The sequence below is a fragment of the Hyla sarda genome, chromosome 8 (assembly GCF_029499605.1).
Source record: "Hyla sarda isolate aHylSar1 chromosome 8, aHylSar1.hap1, whole genome shotgun sequence".
Taxonomy (NCBI): domain Eukaryota; kingdom Metazoa; phylum Chordata; class Amphibia; order Anura; family Hylidae; genus Hyla; species Hyla sarda.
In genome coordinates, this window is record NC_079196.1 from 54,757,468 (window position 1) to 54,778,258 (window position 20,791).

At 41.8% G+C, this 20,791-nt stretch overlaps 1 protein-coding gene across 9 annotated transcripts in view; it reads right to left on the bottom strand.

The window, feature by feature from the left end:
* LOC130285091 (neurabin-1-like) overlaps positions 1-20,791 on the bottom strand; it is a 151,828-nt gene that overhangs the window by 24,402 nt on the left and 106,635 nt on the right. For 7 of the 9 annotated variants that reach the window (XM_056536279.1, XM_056536282.1, XM_056536278.1 and 4 more), the window contains exons 10-14: positions 20,471-20,567; positions 16,375-16,540; positions 7,239-7,390; positions 5,396-5,723; positions 2,970-3,048 (exon numbers count right to left, since the gene is read on the bottom strand). In XM_056536279.1, the coding sequence (XP_056392254.1) occupies positions 2,970-3,048; positions 5,396-5,723; positions 7,239-7,390; positions 16,375-16,540; positions 20,471-20,567 (822 nt within the window). The remainder of the gene's footprint in view (positions 1-2,969; positions 3,049-5,395; positions 5,724-7,238; positions 7,391-16,374; positions 16,541-20,470; positions 20,568-20,791) is intronic. The other 2 variants (XM_056536284.1, XM_056536286.1) reach the window with 2 other exon arrangements.

A 20,791-nucleotide genomic window follows, 5' to 3' on the forward strand; every position in this document is an offset into this window, starting at 1 on the left:
ATTTTTTTTACATATGCAAAAGTCGTGAAACACCTGTAGGGTATTAAGGTTCAAATTACCCCTTGTTACGTTCCCCGAGGGGTCTAGTTTCCAAAATGGTATGCCATGTGTTTTTTTTTTGCTGTCCTGGCACCATAGGGGCTTCCTAAATGTGGCATGCCCCCAGAGCAAAATTCGCTTTCAAAAAGCCAAATGTGACTCCTTCTCTTCTGAGACCTGTAGTGCGCCAGCAGAGCACTTTTCACACCCATATGGGGTGTTTTCTGAATCGGGAGAAATTGGGCTTCAAATTTTGGGGGGTATTTTCTGCTATTACCCTTTTTAAAATTGTAAAAATTTTGGGAAACCAAGCATTTTAGGTAAAAAAAATATATATTTTTTTTACATATGCAAAAGTCGTGAATCACCTGTAGGGTATTAAGGTTCACTTTACCCCTTGTTACGTTCCCTGAGGGGTCTAGTTTCCAAAATGGTATGCCATGTGTTTTTTTTTGCTGTCCTGGCACCATAGGGGTTTCCTAAATGCGGCATGCCCCCCAAAAACCATTTGTCGCTCCTTCCCTTCTGAGCCCTCTACTGCGCCCGCCGAACAATTAACATAGACATATGAGGTATGTGCTTACTCGAGAGAAATTGGGTTTCAAATACAAGTAAAAATTTTCTCCTTTTTATCCCTTGCAAAAATTCAAAAATTGGGTCTACAAGAACATGCGAGTGTAAAAAATGAAGATTTTGAATTTTCTCCTTCACTTTGCTACTATTCCTGTGAAACACCTAAAGGGTTAATACACTTACTGAATGTTTTTTTGTATACTTTGGGGGGTGTAGTTTTTATAATGGGGTCTTTTATGGGGTATTTCTAATATGAAGACCCTTCAAATCCACTTGAAAACTGAACTGGTCCCTGAAAAATAGTGAGTTTGAAAATTTTGTGAAAAATTTCAAAATTGCTGCTGGACTTTGAAGCCCTCTGGTGTCTTCCAAAAGTAAAAACTCATAAATTTTATGATGCAAACATAAAGTAGACATATTGTATATGTGAACCCAAAAAAAAATATATTTTGAATATCCATTTTCCTTACAAGCAGAGAGCTTCAAAGTTAGAAAAATGCAAAATTTTCATTTTTTTCATCAAATTTTGGGATTTTTCACCAAGAAAGGATGCAAGTTAACATAAAATTTTACCACTAAGTTAAAGTAGAATATGTCACGAAAAAACAATCTCGGAATCAGAATGATAACTAAAAGCATTCCAGAGTTATTAATGTTTAAAGTGACAGTGGTCAGAATTGCAAAAAACGCTCCGGTCCTTAAGGTATAAAATGGCTCGGTCCTTAAGGGGTTAAAGAACTAAATCTGTATAATCTGGAGGAAAGAAGGGACATGTGGACATGAAAGAAAAGATGTGTTAAAGGAGTTTCAGTAGGGAAAGGTTTTTGACAAATTGAACACAAGAACAAGGGGCACAATCTGAGGTTAGTTAAAGGGAAGATCAGCAGGAAAAAATACTATTACTGAAAGTACTAGGTGCTTGGAACAAACTTCCAGCAGATGTGGTTTGTAAATCCACAGTAAGCGAATGTAAGCATGTCTGAGATAAACCTATATCTACCCTAATATAAGACAATAAGGAAATATTATAAGGGCAGACTAGATGGACAAGGTGGTCTTTTTCTGCCAACAATCTTCTATGTTTCGTGTACAAATCTACATGATTACTGTTGAATTAAACACTTAGCGGTATCTATAGGTGTTAATAGCAAACTACTACCTACAGAGTGGTTTACAGCACCCTATGGAAATTACAACTTAATTTTTCAAGTTATATTTTATAGAGAACACTCCCTGTATTCTGATAACCTGTAGTTATTTAGAGGATTTCACATTCTGTTTGCAGAAGCCTTGAAAGGAAAACTGTCACCAGTTCACCCGCACTATAACCCGATACACTGGGTTATAGTGCGGGTGAACAGGAGACCGATGCCAGGTCTCGGACTGCTATACTTACCTGTAGTCCGGAGCCTCCTCCTCCAAGGTCCCCCTCTTCCAGCGCTGAATTGTGCTTTAAGGCTGGATTTAAATATTCATAAGCGCCGGTTACATGAGCGCTTGTGCCTATTGAGTGCTCACATGACCAGCGCTTATAAATATTTAAATCTAGCCGGCCGGCCCGCCTCAAAGCGCAAGTCAGCGCCTGAAGAGGGGGGACCTTCGGAGGAGCAGGGCTCCGGACTGCAGGTAAGTATAGCAGTCCAAGACCCTGCATCGGTCTCCTGTTCACCCGCACTATAACCCGGGGTATCGGGTTATAGTGCGGGTGAGCTGGTGACCGTTTTCTTTTAAATCTGTCATCAGGCAAGTCAATCACTCTCAGAGAAAAATGTCCCTGTTCTCCAATGTAGAAAATCCCATCTTTATAGAAAAGGTTTTTTTAAAAGAAGCTGGATACAGTGTCCCTCATTTCATATGGTACTTATTTTGCCATTTTGTCAACGTTTGTATGCAATGATAAGGAGCCTTTGTACATATGTGCCGCCATGTTTTTAATTCACACTCAATACAGGTTTCAAAGAATTTCCGGTGTTTGATGCTAGGCAATAACTTTAATGTGGAAACATTCCAAATGTTCTCAAATAAAAGCAACAACAGGAGATCCTAGTTCCTTTGTGACTGTCATCCATCAATCTGTGGAAGCTCCTATAGAAGTGTACTGATGGCACAGTCATGGGAGTCATTTTCCTTTTAGATCAGTGTTTCCCAACCAGGGTGCCTCCAGGTGTTGCAAAACTACAACTCCCAGCATGCCCGGACAGCCTCTGGCTGTCCGGGCATGCTGGGAGTTGTAGTTTTGCAACACCTGGAGGCACCCTGGTTGGGAAACACTGCTTTATATAAACACATTGAAAGTAAAAAAAAAAAAAAAACATCTGTATTACAAAGACTAAATATAATGTATTAGTGCCTCATACCCAAAATCAGGGAATCTTCTTTTGTGCTTTCCTGTGCTTTCACTTGGTTCTGCAGCTTTGTCATCGCTTTTCTTGTCATCTATGCAGGCAAATACAAGTCATATAAACATTTGGCATACAAAAAAACACAGATGCCTGTATCATAGAACAAACAGATTGTATTTAGTGTGGTATGCACACAAGACAAACAAATATAATGTTACTGAAATGAACATGAACTTTTTAAAAGAGGAGAAGGAAGAAAATATTCAACATTCCACAAAATAGGAAAATCAATGGTCTTTATAGATGACGTAGGATGAAGCCAACTTCAATAGAAGGCACTAGACCGTAAGCTCTTTACATACTTTTTCCCAGGTATCCCTGCATGGCCTGTAAGACTCACTATGCCAGTTTGGTGGTCTCCCCAAGGAGACACATTTTCTCTTAGACCTATCGAAATTATACAAATCATTCATAGTCTGGTCTGATTTCCCAGAAGAAAAATATGTTGCAAAGAAGGGTTGGGCCCTGTCTGAAAACATTATCCTATGACAATAATGGACATAGGCTAGAAAAGGATCCCAAAGTTTTATCATCAGAGGGTTTTCCACTACTTCTGAAAAAAAAAAAACTTTGACATGCTGTAGAAACACATCAAAAGTTTTGATTGGTGGGGATCGGACAATACCTGAAGAAGGACAGCGCAAAAGAGGGTCTGTAGCTCTGCTGCCCCTTGTGGCCGGTAAGTGGATTTTTCCTGTGAGTTATGCTTATGTGAGTGTCTGAATTAAAAACTTTTTATATGTTCTACATCTTGGCAAAACACTAACCCTTCTAATATACTTCATTAGAAAATGTTTTTGCCTTTTAAAGGAAATCCTGACTTTTACAAAAGACCACAAGGGGACCCCATACCATCCAGAACATAATCCTGTCCGGCTACAGCATCATCTAATGCACAGGCTGGGACAAAGTTCAGTAAGTACGAAAGGGACAAGCACTCCCCTGTGCTCACTCCTGTCCTATCAGACTGCAGCATGAAAACAAAGAGGAGGGGGTTACAGAGAAGCCTGCAGTGACTTGATGAAGAAACCCAGCAAAGCAGACTCAGGGATGAAATGAATGCAAGGTGAATGAGGGCGGCCTCAGTGCTTGTCTTGGACACACCCCTTCCGGAGCAGTGGATGTCAGAATGAGTGAACAGCAGAACAGAGGGATTTTAAACCAGATACAGAAGACACATAAAAAAGACATGTAAAGTATCTGCATTACCTAGTGAATAACATATATAAGAATGTTTTTCTGTGATGACAGGTACGCTTTTATTCCTTTACCAGGTAACCCCCACTGGACTGTTCCTTCTTTGTAGCACATCCTTTACCGCACCATAAGCAATCATACTGGAACGGAGACCAAAATCTTTGCTGGTGCTGTCCCCTCATCACTCACTCTGTTGTTCGTATAATAATCTAATGCACTGATCACATTGTATTTCTGTTCAAGGTATTTAAACCAGTTAATGTCACTATTTCTCTACCTTATAATGATTTTACTGATACAATAATAATTTAAAGCATCCCCGATTGTTAGAACGAGCCAGGTGAAGCTTGGGTTAAAGGAGAACTCCAGCCTAAATTAACTTATCCCCTATGCCCAGGATAGGGTGTAAGTATCTGATAGTGGAGGAGAGCTCCGGCAGAAGTTTTGTTTTTTCTAATTATGCCCATTGTGTGGGGTATAAAAAAAATGAATTAACCTTTACTCACCCCCACCGCTCCTGTGGTGCCACCTATGTCCTGTTTTGGCCCCTCACAGCGATAGTCTTCCTAAAGCTGCAGCTTGACTCAATTACTGAAGCACCCGGGCTCAGTGTGTAATACTGCAGCTCAGCGCTGGCTGGAGTGGCACACCACAGAGGTCAGCGATGTGCTGTATTTTGGCAATTTGGGTCTGGGTGCTTCCATAGAAGACAGTAACGCTGCAGCTTCAGGAAAACGATCGCACCAGGAGACAGACACAGGACACCGGAGGCACCACGGGAGCACTGGACGCGAGATATTTATTTTATAACCCCCACAATCGGCATAATTAGAAAAAAAAACACCTACCGCCGGAGTTCTCCTTTTAGTGTTTCTTTCCCCATCTTCCTGCAGGACACGGACTGCATTAAAAAGTTTTATGGAGTCAGTCTTATGCAGCAAACTTAGACTGGGAAAGATGCACTTAGCCGAGTGCTTCACTTAACCGGCTCTTTGTAGTGATCAATAGGGATCTGAACACCAAGACCCTTACCAAGCAAAACTGTCAGTCATGTCAAAAGTTATGTTGATTTATTTTTATTTTTGTGTCACCTTACAATTACATGCCTCCCCCTCCCCCTGATTAAAAAATTACCATTGGAACTTGGGTCTTACGCAAATAATTAGCTTACTGCCAAAGCTTACCTTTGGCGACTTTGCCTTTGCCTTTAGATTCTCTCAGCTTGGTATTCCTAATATATCCTCCTGAGGAACTCTGAGCTAGCCCTTCCCCAGTGGGAGACTGACTGGAGGTTAGAATGGTGTCAGTGTTAGTCCTGTGGGCTGGGGATGAGGAAGTGGTAATGGAGGGGTCTGACTCCAGGAGACTACCTAAACTTTCTGCCGCTCGAGACTTTTCAATCCTTTGATCTTCATCCTGGGAACAAAGCTGGTCCTCTGAATCGTCTGTTTTCTCACAAGGGCTCGCAGCTTCAGATTGTAGGCTTTCCTCTGCTTCTTCTTCCTGTGTGGTCTTAAAAATTACAGTAGTCAAATACAATAGTCAATTTGGCTTAAAACCTTTTCGTGATGTTTTACCATTCCCATATACAGCTAAAGAGAATATCTGACAAATACACTACAGTAAAATCTCCCTTAGCGGACACATCCCAATAGGGGACACCTCCCAATAGCGGACAGTTTTTAATTCCCCGGCAGAGTCCCATAGGACTTAATGTATTTGTACCCTCTGAATAGGGAACACTCCCAATTGCAGATGCGGACACTCCCAATAGGGGAGAAAACACTTCTAATGCTTACGTGCTGGCCCTACCTTGTACACAGGGCCGCCATTACAACAGAACAGAAGCAGAAAACCGCTGTTTAAATAGTGGTCTACTGCTTCTGTACGTCTGCCGGCAACATCATTCACCCCCCTCACCTCCCCCCCCCCCCCCATCTCTATTACCCTTGTGCCACATCATTTTCCCTTCATTCCCGCCCCCCCTCCCCCCCCCCCGTGCTATTTCATTCCCCCCATATTATCACCCCATCTTTACCACCCCTTATGCCATTTCATCCCTGTGCCATTTCTTTCCCCCCTTTATCCCCTCTGTGCCTTTTTATTCCTCCTTTATCCCCTATGCCACTTTATTTCTCCTGTGCCAAATCATCCCTTTTACCCGTTATGCCACATCAGTTTTTTCCTTCCCTCCTCAACCTGCTGTTCTTCTTACCTGGCCTGAAGGCTCAGGTGCAGGGGCTCTCAGTGGGTTTGTGGTTCTCCTGACATCCTCTGCGCTGCACCAACTGAGAGGCTGTGAGAACCAGCGGCTGAGGGCACTGACGAGTGAAGCTCCTGACGTCACTCGCCAGTGCCCGGAGCGACCACTGCTGCTATTAGTAAGTGCAGCGTAGAGGTCGTCAGTAGAAAGTCAAACCCGCTGAGAGCCCCTGCACCTGAGCCTGCTGGCCATGTAAGAAAAACAACAGGGGGAGGAGAGAAGGGGAAAAGAGATGTGGCACAAGGGGTGAGGGAGCACGGGGGGGGGGGGGGGGGTTGGGAATGGCACAGGATTTGGACAAGAGGGGGATGATGAATTTGCACACCGGTAATAAAGGGGAATAAAGCGGTAACGGGTATAAAGGGTGGATGAAATGGCATAGGGTGGTGATAAGGGCACTGGGAGATGAAATCGTAATATTGCTTTTTATCATGATTTACAGGTAATTATACTCTGGAGTGAGTACAGCACAGTATTTGGTCATTTAGAGTGGTATTTTTGAGCCTTTTTTCCCCAATAGGGGACATCTCTCAATAGCGGAAACTTTTTTATTCCCCGTGAGTGTCCGCTATTGGGAGATTCTACTGTAGAATATATAGACAATTTTTCAACTAATAAGCTTCCAGCTGTTGCAAAACTACAACTTCCAGCATGTCCGGACAGCCAAATGCTGTATAATATATTATACAGCCTTTGGCTGTAAAATTCTCCAATATTCCAAACCCATAATTGATTGATAATACATTTCGTTTTGACAGTCTTACCTCAGGACACAGTTTTTGTTCCCTGCCGACAGTTTGCTCCTTTAGTTTGTTCCTCGATGGTCGCTGTCGTTTCACTTTAAGAGCAAGCTGTGCTTTGGCTCTGTGGGCGCTGGTGTCCAAACGCTGGATCTCTCCCACGCACGCATCAAAATCTAAGTGTCAATCAAACATTGTCAGAACGTTCCAGTCTAAACAAGTAATTCTATCTTAAATAATGTTAATCAGACTCATCAGAACTATTGTTAAACCACTACATTATTCTGCTTTAAATCATTGTATCCATCTACAGACAAAACCTTATGGTTTATGGCATCAATAAAGGTGCATTCACATCTCGGATTGCGAATCCGGCAACCAGATATGGTGGGAACATTTTTTAAACCATGTTCTGCCGCATCTGTGCCGTACCCCATCGATTTCAATAAGCCAACTGGAATCAGCTAGTGTTTCATTTTCTGACCATATCAGGTTTCTGAATTCGTTTGAAAACTGCGGTCTGTTGCGCTTTAAAAAAACCAAAACCTCATACTGTCAGAAAATGAGGAGCCTGGAAACACTAGCCGATTTTGGTTGGCTCATTCAAATCAATGAGATACGGTGTGGATCTGGCAGGGATATGGCAGGAGCCTGTTTAGAAATTCTCCTACCATATCTAGATGCCGAATTCGCAATTCAAGATGTGACCAAGATGTGCACAGCAACCAATAGAAAATCTTGCATATTATCCAACTGGGATATGCGTATTTTAAACTGGTCAGGTGTGTGAGTTTGGAAGCTAGCCATCCATGTTAGGCACAAGTCAGCCAAACCTACTTCCCAATGCTGATTGTCAGGTTTTTACATGCCCTTTCTGTGTTCCAGCTTGAACAAAGAGGTCTGGGAGCAAGCTCTCCCAATTGAAATAAAGATGCACACTTCAACAGGTTTATATTGGCGTTAAGGAGAATAGTAGCTGACCAAGCAAAAAATACTTGTGCCCGTACTAAATGTTACTCTATGCTAACCAGAGCTCCAAATACCCTAAACATAACCTATTACAGTGAAATCTCCCTTAGTGGACACCTCCCAATAACTGACAGTTTTTAATTCCCCGGCAGAGTCCTATCAGACTTAATGTATTTGCACTTTCTGAATAGGGGGCATTCCCAATAGTGGATGCGGACACACCTAAAAGGGGACAAAAAACTCCCATTAGAGGACAAAACACTCTCAATAGAGGACAAAATGCTCCTAATCGAGGACAAAACACTCCCAATAGGGAATAGAGAACAAAACACTCCCAATAAGGGACAACCGGGCTTATGAGTCGGCCCTACCTTGTACACAGGATTGCCATCAAGGGGTACAGGCAATACCCCAGTGAAGGGCACAGATTTCCAAGGGGCCCCGGCCCACCACTGCAGCCCCCTGTAGCAGCAGAAGACCACTGTTTAAACAGTAGAAAACAAAAGCAGACGAGCGCTCCAATGTGCAGTGATCCCCAGACAAATAAATGGATCCACAGGTTGGATAAAACTCTCAAACGCTCAAAGAATTCAATGCCCTACTACTCTATTAGGCCAGATAGCACATGTAGAGGTAATAGACCAACCAACAGAATAACCCTAGGGGGTTAAATATCCTCCAAATTACATGTGCTACAGATAAGGTAAAACGTAACTTATTATTCTAAACTAAACGTAGCGAAAAGGTGAGAAACACACGTTAAAGTGTATAAGAATTGGTAACTCCCTTACCTAGTGTCAAACTCAACATCCCTGTGTCTATTTATTCTTTCATTCCATGTTACTGGATACGGGGACATGCCTCCCTCTCTTGTATAGTAAGCAATATGGACACTGTATTGGATTGTTTTATATCACAATAAGATGGTAACTCCCTCAGGATATTAATGGCACTAATTATATGTGGCTCTCACATAAGGGTACTCAGGCCACTTATATCTGTTGCTCACAGATTGGGGTCACTGTTGGATTGCTCCTGGCGGCTGTGCAGCAAAACACTAACCGTAGCCTGCTGTGCACCGCAGGTAGGGCTATAGGGCCCACTGGCCCAATCTGACCCTACTTAATTTTTTCTTTTTCCCTTTTAGGTTTATTTAAGACATAGTGGAATTGCAGTTAAAACCATACACTGTCCCCCCCTGTCGTTAAGGGGGTAACATTGCATCAGAACCGTGGCATTTTTATGGTTGTCGTGGCAACAAACTACTACCTGTCTTCCATGAGGGAAATGCAAACTAGAATGCTGTTAAACCGCGCCCAAACCGCAAAAGATAACAGAATACAGAGCAGACATCCCAGACTGCCTAGTTATTTAGGCCGTGCGTTTGGCGATTATTTAAAAAAAATGTTTTCATCTGAAAAAGTTTGTTGGGAGATCCGCGTCATACCCATGTGGCACATGGAATGCCAAAGATGCCAAGTACATATTAAGACAGTGTTTTCCAAACAGTGTGTCTCTAGCTGTTGCAAAACTACAACTCCCAGCATGTCCAGACAGCCAAAGGCCAAAGGCTGTGGAGAGGCAAAGTTGCACAGTTGCCCCTAGCAACCAGATTGCTTCTTTCATTTTTCAGAGGCCTTGTTAAGAAATGTAGGGAGTGAGGTGATTGGTTGCTATGGGCAACTGGGCCTCTGTCCAGGTTTTGATAAATCTTCCCCACTATATTAAGAGGAGTGCGCCTCTCGTTACTCCAACAAATCATTTTATTAGGACCAATGGGGGAGATTTATCAAAACCTGTCCAGAGGAAGAGTTGCTGTTTTGCCCATAGCAACCAATCAGATTGCTTCTTTCATTTTGCAGAGGTTGGTTGGTTTGTTGCTATGGGCAACTGGGCAACTTTTCCTCTGGACAGGTTTTGATAAATCTCCCCCAATGTATGTAATGGTGGTCTTCATAAATTGCCCCCAATTTAGATGTTGCTGCAAAACAGCAGATTTATTGCAGACTGTACCTTTCCCAATAAAAGTTAGCAGGAAAATCCATAATAAATCTTCAACTGTAATACGCAGTAATATGAAAACTTCAATAATAAAAAAATAATAATAATATATATATATATATATATATATATATATATATATATATATATGCAAAAAAAAGAACAAATTGCAGCACTCCATAGATGGTTCCAGCATCCCAGACCTGATCAAAATCTATCCAGCATGAGAAACGAAATGGTCCTATGGTAGGACAGAAGGGTTGCTGTGATATGAGCCAATGAATCCACTATTTTTTCACCAAATTTGGAGTGCGGCACCATCAGTTTTCTCATATATGTATATATATATGTTGTGTGTAACTACATATATTAGCTACATATAGGACAGTAGTGGGTGATGCGAGTGATGATGTCATAGCAGTCTGGTCATCATGACATTGTATAAGGAGCGGCTGCCTGGAAATTTCTTTGAGGGTTCTACTGTATGTAGAGGGGGAGTGAGGAAGTGATTTCCTAGAGATTTTCTAGAGTTTATCTAGATATTTACAAGCTATTAAGAAAATGGCGCAGATTTCCGGCCAGCCCATTGAGATTCCATCATCATCCAGTGAGGCCGACACCATTCAATGCATTCGAAAGGTAAGGAGCTGTCCCCTAGCGTTCAGACGCGGAAGATTCCCCATGAAGGTGTCTAGACCGCCGAGAATAAAGTGCTTAACAGAACTTAGAGGGGATATTCCATCAGCCCCGAGGAGCAGGAGGAGGAGAAGATGAATTAAATCTTCAGTTGTCTTGGATGCAGAGGCTATAAGATTTAAGAAAAAAGTCATAAAGTCCAAGCGAGCCTTTATGCAGTACAGATATCCAAGAAGGGTCTCCAGAGTACCAACGCTGGACCCCCATCACTGAAGAGAGAGAGAGTTTCATAGCCTGGATCAGACGATGGCTGAGACACATCACAAACAGAGAAGTGTCCATCACAGCGAGTAACATTGCAAACAGAAGAGCAGAGCCATGTCCATACAGATTTTTCTCCATTTTTTGATGCCAGTCTAAAACAAATGACTATAAAAAGGCTGCGGCAGATCGTGATGGAGATATTACATGATTTCATAACTGTATTGTTCTATACAATAAAATAGTCTGAGTGAGCAATTTTTGGTCTTTTCATGTTTTTTCTTTAAATTGCGTTCACCATGGAAAATAAATAATGTTATTGCGTTATAGTACAATTCATTAATAACGTGGCAATACCTCTTATGTATAGTTATTTTTTGTTTAATGAATTTATTTTAATACTACAGGGCTTTAATGGGAAATAAGTTATTGAAAAACTTTTTTTTTATAAAAATTTTTATGTCCCCATAGGGGACTAATTATAGCAATCATTTGATTGCTTATACTGTTTAGTACTATGCATAGACATAGCACTGATCAGTATTATTGGTGATATTCTTTTTTGGTCTGTCCGATGTCAGACCAGAGGAGAAGACCCCAGGACGACGGCTGGAGCAGGTTAGGGGAACTCTGGCCACCATGTTGGATGATCGAATCCCTGCAACAGTGCCACAGGTGATTCGATCATCCTTTCAAGCGCCCGCATTGCCGTAGAAGTCGTAATCTGTAGGACATCAGTGCAATAGCTGACATCCATCATTACCGGCGGGTCCCTGGCTGCTGATAACAGCTGGGGAGCTCCCGTGCATGATGCGAGCACTGCTCTGGTGCTCGCGTCATGTATAGGACCTAAATGTGACAGTGTATGGTTTTAACTGCAATTCCACTATGTCTTAAATAAACCTAAAAGGGATAAAGTAAAAAATTAAGTAGGGTCAGATTGGGCCAGTGAGCCCTATAGCCGTACCTGCGGTGCACAGCAGGCTACAGTTAGTGTTTTGCTGCACAGCCGCCAGGAGCAATCCAACAGTGACCCCCATCTGTGAGCCACATATATAAGTGGCCTGAGTACCCTTATGTGAGAGCCACATATAATTAGTGCCATTAATATCCTGAGGGAGTTACCATCTTATTGTGATATAAAACAATCCAATACAGTGTCCATATTGCTTACTATACAAGAGAGGGAGGCATGTCCCCGTATCCAGTAACATGGAATGAAAGAATAAATAGACACAGGGTTGTTGAGTTTGACACTAGGTAAGGGAGTTACCAACTGTAGTGGAACACATATATATGCCCGGGCCTCAAAAACAAACAAAATAAACTCATAAATACCTTCCTACGAGCCCCCGTTGGTCTGGCACAGGCCTCACGGTCCGGCAGTGCTGACGTCATTCCACTTCCTGGGGACGGGGACACCGCAGAGCCGTCGGCGTATCACCGGCCGTAGCAATGTCCCGCCCCGGCTGGTGATAGGCTGAGCCCACTGTCATGTAAGAAGCCGGCTAGAGCTCCTTACATGACAGTCGGCTCAGCCTATCACCAGCCGGGGCGGGACATTGCTACGGCCGGTGATACGCCGACGGCTCTGCGGTGTCCCCGTCCCCAGGAAGTGGAATGACGTCAGCACTGCCGGACCGTGAGGCCTGTGCCAGACCAACGGGGGCTCGTAGGAAGGTATGTATGTATGTATTTTTGTTTATTTTTGAGGCACGGGCATGGGCATATGTAAAACAGTACCACTACAGTTGTCCTTTAAGTATTGGTTTTCAGACAGCTAAATGACATTAGTGGAACTGTAATTTTAACATGTGTTTCTCACCTTTTCGCTACGTTTAGTTTAGAATAATAAAAGTTATGTTTTACATTATCTGTAGCACATGTAATTTGGAGGATATTTAACCCCCTAGGGTTATTCTGTTGGTTGGGCAAAGAATTCAATGGACACTCACGTCCTACAGGCTCAGATGGTGATAATGCTCCGCTCAGAAAAAGAGTTCTAAAGTTATTATCGTTTAGGGTCTATTCACACGTACAGTATTCTGCGCAGATTTGATGCTGCAGATTTCAATGTAAACTGAATGACTTGAAATCCCGCGCATCAAATCTGCGCAGAATACTGTACGTGTGAATAGACCCTTAATGAGACACATGTCAAATAAAAAAAAATAAGAGCCTGGTCATTGAGGTAAAAAATGGGTCTGTCCTTAAGGGGTTAAGTACTGAAGTTCCCTTTTAAGGCTAGGGCAACACACAGATGCCCATGAGTGTTATTAAAATACAGGAATTACCTCAACTTTAAGAAGGAACATATCAGCAGTTCATGCTGCCTGAACGACAAGTAGCATTAAACAGAGGCATGGAGCGGGACCACCACATACTATGATTTACTCTTGGGTGTTTCAGAAAAATCTAGTTGCCGGGAACATGGTAAGTAGTCACAGTAGGTGGTACCTGCAGCTTGTCTGTTCCCTGCAGACCTTGAGTGATGCATATCTTTCTGTACACACATGGCTGGTAGCACATAAGCAGCCACCTGAGGACCACACCAATGACTACTTGCCCCATTCCTAGCTTTTAAAACTATGCATTCTTTAAAACGCACAAGTGTAAATCATGGTGTGCTGTGATTGTGCTCTCTTGCTCAGTTTCATGCTGCTTGTGGTGCTGGCCCCACCTCATGCATGTCCAGTAGATGCTGGACCCACTTCTGGGACCTATTACTTAACTCCTGACCACCTCCGGCGGCCACAAGAAGGCTGTAAGGGACCCACTATCTCGAGATAGGTGTAGATACCAAAGGAACAAAATATGGTACAAAATATCCAGACATGAATAACCCTGTAATGTTTAACCCCTTAAGGACCAAGCCCATTTTGACCTTAAGGACCAGGCCAATTTTATTTTAGCATTTTCATTTTTTCCTCCTCGTCTTCTAAAAATGTTAGCTTTTTTATATTTTTATCCACAGACTAATATGAGGGCTTGTTTTTTGCGTGACCAGTTGTCCTGCGTAATGAAAACACTAATTGTACCATAAAATATGTGGAAAAAATACTATTTGTGTGGGGAAATTAAAAATAAAACCGCAATTTTGCAAATTTTGGAAGGATTCGTTTTCACGCCATACAATTTAGGGTAAAAATTACATGCGTTCTTTATTCTGTGGGTCAATACGATTAAAATGATACCCATGATTATATACTTTTCTATTATTGTTGCGCTTAAAAAAAACAATCGCAAACTTTTTAACATAATTAGTACGTTTAAAATCCTATTTTGACGACCTATAACTTTTTCATTTTTCCGCATAAGCGGCGTTATGAGGGCTCATTTTTTGCGCCATGATCTGTACTTTTTATTGATACCACATTTGTGGTTATAAAACTTATAAATTTTTTATTTTTTTGAATAAAATGTGACAAAAAAGTATCAATTTTGCGCTTTTTTTATTTTTACGTTCCCTCCGTTCACGGTACGTGATCAATAACATATTTTAATAGTTCGGACATTTACGCATGAGGCGATACCAAATATGTGTATTCATTTTTGTATTTTTTTTTTTTACACTTTATGGGGGTAAAATGTAAAATTTTTATTGGGGAAGGGGATTTTTCAAATTATTATTTTTTTTTACTACTTTCATTTTTACACTTTAATAGTCCCCATAGGGACTATCTATAGCAATTGTTGGATTGCTAATACTGTTCAGTGTTATGCATAGGACATAGCACTGATCAGTATTATCGGTCATCTTCTGCTCTGGTTTGCTTGATCTCAGACCAGAATAGAAGACCCCGGGAGACGGCCGGAGCCAGGTGAGGGGACCTCCGGCCGCCATGCTGGCTGATTGGATCACCGCAGCAGTGCAGCGGGCGATCCGATCATCCATTGAAAATACCGCACTGCCGCGATCTGTATCGATCACGGCATCTGAGGGGTTATTGGTGGACATCCATGCGATCGTGGATTTCCGCCATTACCGGCGGGTCCCTGGCTGCTGATAGCTGCCGAGACCTGCCGCGCATGACACGTGCACAGGTCCGGTGCCCGCAAATGTACGTCATGGTGCGTTATGTATTACGGCACCATGACGTACATTTATGTCCATTGTTGTTAAGGGGTTAAGGACCAAGCCCATTTTGACCTTTGACTTTATTTTAGCATTTTCGTTTTTTTACCTTCGCCTTCTGAAAATCTTAACTCTTATATTTTCATCTACAGACCATGAGGGCTTGTTTTTTGCAGGACCAGTTGTCCTTTTTAATGACATCACTCATTTTACCATAAAATGTATGGCGCAGCCAAACAAAATACTATTTGTGTAGGGAAACTGAACAGAAAGCCACAATGTTGCAAATTTTGGAAGGTTTCGTTTTCATGCCATACAATTTAAGGTAAAAATTAAGTGTTCATTATTCTGTGGGTCAATACAGTTAAAATGATACCCATGAGTACATACTTTTCTATTATTGTACCGCTTTAAAAAAAAAAAATCGCAACCGTTTTAACGAAATTAGTACATTTAAAATCCCTCTATTTTGAAGACCTATTACTTTTTCATTTTTCCGTATAAGCGACGGTATGAGGGCTCATTTTTTGCGCCGTGATCTGTACTTTTTTTTATGCCATATTTATGTATATAAAACTTTTAATACATTTTTGGGGAATAAAATGTGAAAAAAAAAAAGCAGCAATATTGGCCATTTTTATTTTTTTTACTTGTTTACATTCACGCCGTTCACTGTACGTGATCATTAACATTGTATTTTAATAGTTTGGCCATTTATGCATGCAGTGATACCAACTATGTTTATTAATTTTTTTTAAACACTTTTTGGGGGGGGTAAAATGGGAAAAAGGGCCAATTGACTTTTTTTATGGGGAGATTTTCCCTTTTTTTTTTTTTTTTTTTTTTTTTTTTCCCTTTTTTACACACTTCTTTCATACTTTTTATGTCCCCATAGGGGACTATTCATAGTAATCACTTGGTTGCTAATACTGTTCAGTGCTATGCATAAGGCATAGCACTGATCAGTATTATCGGTGATCTTCTGCTCTGGTCTGCTGGAAGGCAGATCAGAGCAGAAGGAACCGGGAAGGCTGCAGAGGCAGGTGAGGAGACCTCTGTCCACCATGTTAGCTGATCTGATCCTCACGGCCGTGCAGCAGGCGATCAGATCAGCCTAAAATGTAGATTCACTGCCACAGATGCCGTGATCTGTATCTATGACGGCATCTGAGGGGTTAATGGCGGACATCCGCAAGATTTTTTTTTTTTCACAATTACCAAATACAGAAGGCTCTAGGGTAGATTCTTCTGGTTCCAGTTCAGCTGTAGCCTCTGCAGGAGATGTCGCAGTGTGTTGCACAGATTCCTCAATTTCATGTTTATTGTTTGGGATCACTTGGCGTTTTTGTTCATATGCAGCAAGTTTGCTCTCGAGATCTGTAATCTAAAAATTAAAGCAGAAGTTCTTTAGTTATTTTTACTTAGACCCAACTCATACCATGAAATAGATAGACATATAGACACACACACACACACATTACATATATACACATTTGAGGAGATTTATAAAATTTTGCATTGAGGAAAAGTTGACCAGTTTCCCTTAGCAACCAATCAGATCGCTTCTTTCTCTGCACACATTTTGATAAAACATCCCCATTGTATTAAAAAAAAAAAAAAAAATTATATTATAATATATATATACACACACATATATGTGATACATGATATTCCCGAAGACACTATTTTAATAACTGTAGAAATTCATTCTAATCCATTAGTTAAGTGGCGTATGAATTATACCTATTTTAAGCCTGCTGGCGATGATTTAAGTGTTTTCAAATATATTTTGAAAGTATCATCATCTTCATGAAGAGGTTTAAGTTTAACATTGCCGCCTACACAACTGCTGTACTTGGCCAATTTAAAAATTTCAAGCATATTTTTAAAAGATTGTGCAGCAAAATAGAATTTTAGAAGGAAACTAATATAAAATGTTGCAAGATTCCTTAACTACCAAATCACACACTAAGAACTGAACTTCCCCAATTCCCAGTGAACAGAGGCAAATGAATGATCAAGTTACCCATATACTGTGGTTCCTCAACATACGATGGTAATCCGTTCCAAATGGACCATCGTATGTTGAGGGATCCGTGCAATGTAAAGTATAGGACAGTGGTCTACAACCTGCAGACCTCCAGATGTTGCAAAACTACAACACCCAGCATGCCCGGACAGCCAACGGCTGTCCGGGCATGCTGGGAGTTGTAGTTTTGCAACATCTGGAGGTCCGCAGGTTGAAGACCACTGGTATTGGAGGTTATACTCACGTGTCCCCGCCGCTCCGGATCGTCACCGCTGCCCTGGATGTCGCCTGCCATCGCTGTCGCCGCGTCCCCGAGGTGTCCCCGACGCTCCGGCAACTCCTCTGCTTCCCCGGCATCCTCGCTCTCCGTCGCTGCCATCACGTCGCTATGCACGCCGCTCCTATTGGATAACGGGACGGCGTGCGCAGCGACGTGATGACGACAATGGAGAGTGCCGACGATGCAGGGGATCCCGAGGAGTACGCTCCGGAGCCCCGAGGACAGGTAAGTAATCGACAGCGGACCACACGGGGCACCGTAAATGGCTATCCGGTGGCAGCTGAAGCAGTCTGCGCTGCCGGATAGCCGTTTATGCGATGGCCCCGACATACAAAAGCATCGTATGTTGATGCTGCCTTCAACATGCGATGGCCTCTGAGAGGCCATCGCATGTTGAAATGATCGTATGTCGGGGCCATCGTAGGTCGGGGGGGAGAGGGGGTTTCACTGTATATTCATCCAGTATAAAAATGCAAGATGTAGATAACATATCAGGAGTGTGATGTTGGTCACTCAATTGTAAATAGATGTATCCTGAACTGTAAGAACATTTATGACGGAAGTATAACATAGAAACAAACTTTTAAGGCCAGATTCACACCAAGACAATATGGACACACTTTTTCTATATTATGGCCCTAAATCCTGGCCCAATCGTGAGACTAACAAGCCAAACAGAGCATTGCAGTTCAGTATGATGCCATCAGTTTGGTTCATTAGACATGTGGCCATTATATATATATGCACAATTGCACCTGTATTGTACTGATGTGACTACAGCCTAAGAACTTGTCTTTTTATTGCTTTGGGAGAAATCTGCAACCAACCACAGCTTTCAGGGCTATATCCACTCTCAATAATGGCTCTATATACAGTCATGGCCGTAAATGTTGGCACGTCTGAAATTTTTCTAGAAAATGAAGTATTTCTCACAGAAAAGGATTGCAGTAACACATGTTTTGCTATACACATGTTTATTCCCTTTGTGTGTATTGGAACTAAACCAAAAAAGGGAGGAAAAAAAGCAAAATTGGACATAAAGTCCCCCCAAACTCCAAAAATGGTCTGATTATTGGACAAAATTATTGGCACCCTTTGTGGAAAAATAAGATTGTTTCAAGCATGTGATGATCCTTTAAACTCACCTGGGGCAAGTAACAGGTGTCGGCATTATAAAAATCACCCCTGAAAGCAGATAAAAAGGAGAGAAGTTCACTTAGTCTTTGCATTGTGCATCTGTGTGTGCCACACTAAGCATGGACAACAGAAAGAGGACAGGAGAACTGTCCGAGGACTTGAGAACCAAAATTGTGGAAAAATATCAACTCAAGATTACAAGTCCATCTCCAGAGATCTAGATTTGCCTTTGTCCACAGTGCGCAACATTATCAAGAAGTTTGCAACCCATGGCACTGTAGCTAATCTCCCTGGGCATGGACGGAAGAGAAAAATTGATGAAAGGTGCCAACACAGGATAGTCCGGATGATGGATAAGCAGCCCCAAACAAGTTCCAAAGATATTCAAGCTGTCCTGCAGGCTCAGGGAGCATCAGTGTCAGCGCAAACTATCTGTCGACATTAAAATGAAACGAAACGCTATGGCAGGAGACCCAGGAGGAACCCACTGCTGACACAGACATATAAAAGCAAGGACTACATTTTGCCAAAATGAACTTGAGTAAGCCAAAATCCTTGTGGGAAAACGTCTTGTGGACAGATGAGACCAAGATAGAGCTTTTTGGTAAAGCACATCATTCTACTGTTTACCGAAAACGGAATGAGGCCTACAAAGAACACAGTACCTACAGTCAAATATGGTGGAGGTTCAATGATGTTTTGGGGTTGTTTTGCTGCCTCTGGCACTGGGTGCCTTGAATGTGTGCAAGGCTTCATAAAATCTGAGGATTACCAACAGATTTTGGGTCGCACCATACAGCCCAGTGTCAGAAAGCTGGGTTTGCGTCCGAGATCTTGGGTCTTCCAGCAGGACAATGACCCCAAACATACGTCAGAAAGCACCCAGAAATGGATAGCAACAAAGCGCTGGAGAGTTCTGAAGTGGCCAGCAATGAGTCCAGATCTAAATCCCATTGAACACCTGTGGAGAGATCTTAAAATTTTCCAATAAGAGAGACCTGAAGCAGTTTGCAAAGGAAGAGTGGTACAACATTCCGGCTGAGAGGTGTAAGAAGCTTATTGATTGTTATAGGAAGCGACTGATTTCAGTTATTTTTTCCAAAGGGTGTGCAACCAAATATTAAGTTAAGTGTACATTAATTTTGTCCAGCCCATTTTTTGAGTTTGGTGTGACATTATGTCCAATTTGCTTTTTTTGGTTTAGTTCCAATACACAAAAAATTAATAAACATATGTATAGCAAAACATGTGTTACTGCAATCCTTTTCTGTGAGAAATACTTCATTTTCTAGAAAAATTTAAGGGGTGCCAACATTTACGGCCATGACTGTAACCAAAAAGAAAAAGTCAATTTGCAATAGGTTATAATTAAAAAAGTCTAATTTCTACAGCTCCTATGCAGAGCTATGCGTCTCCAAGTTAACAAACAACAGATCTGTACAGTCTGATCCTCAAGTCATATTTTAAAATGTCATGTTACCAAACATGTAAGCATAAGGTGAGGGCAAATGGCAGAAAATCTGACTGATTAGATCTACAGGGTCTTTGTCGTCTGTTCACATGGCAACCGATACATTTGTTTCAGAGCCATAAAACCCAAATGATAGGAGATTTTTAATAAAGAACAAATAAAAAATAGCTTTTCTTTTTTAAATAAAGAGAAAAAATTAAAAGGTGTGTGGCGTGATGTCACATAGGGGCGTGGTGTGATGTCATGACCACAGCCGTCCGAACCCATCGTTCTGAACATATTGCATGGAGATCGCGGGGGTCCCAGCAGCTGGACCACTGCAATTAGGCATCTTATCCCCTATCTGAAGAACAGATATCTAGGGACAGAGTACCTCCTTTAAATAGAAGAGCCTTACCCTTGCATGTAGAAGATTCAATTGTTCAGTATGTTGTCGGTCCTTTTCTTTTAAAAGCTCCTTGTGTTCCATTTCTTTCTTTTCAAATTCTATTTCCCTATAAATAAAAAAAGAAATAATGTAACAATTACATGGGGATTCCAAAGGATGACAATGAAAAAACAATGATCACAGATTGTCAACTGGTGATAACTATTGCTCCGTTCATAAAGGGGAAGGTGCACATGGGTTCTCCAACCTTGTAAAGTGATATCATTATGATTAGTGGGGTCCAATCTATGGGAGCTGTACCAAGAATGAGAATGGAGGGGACACAGCCGT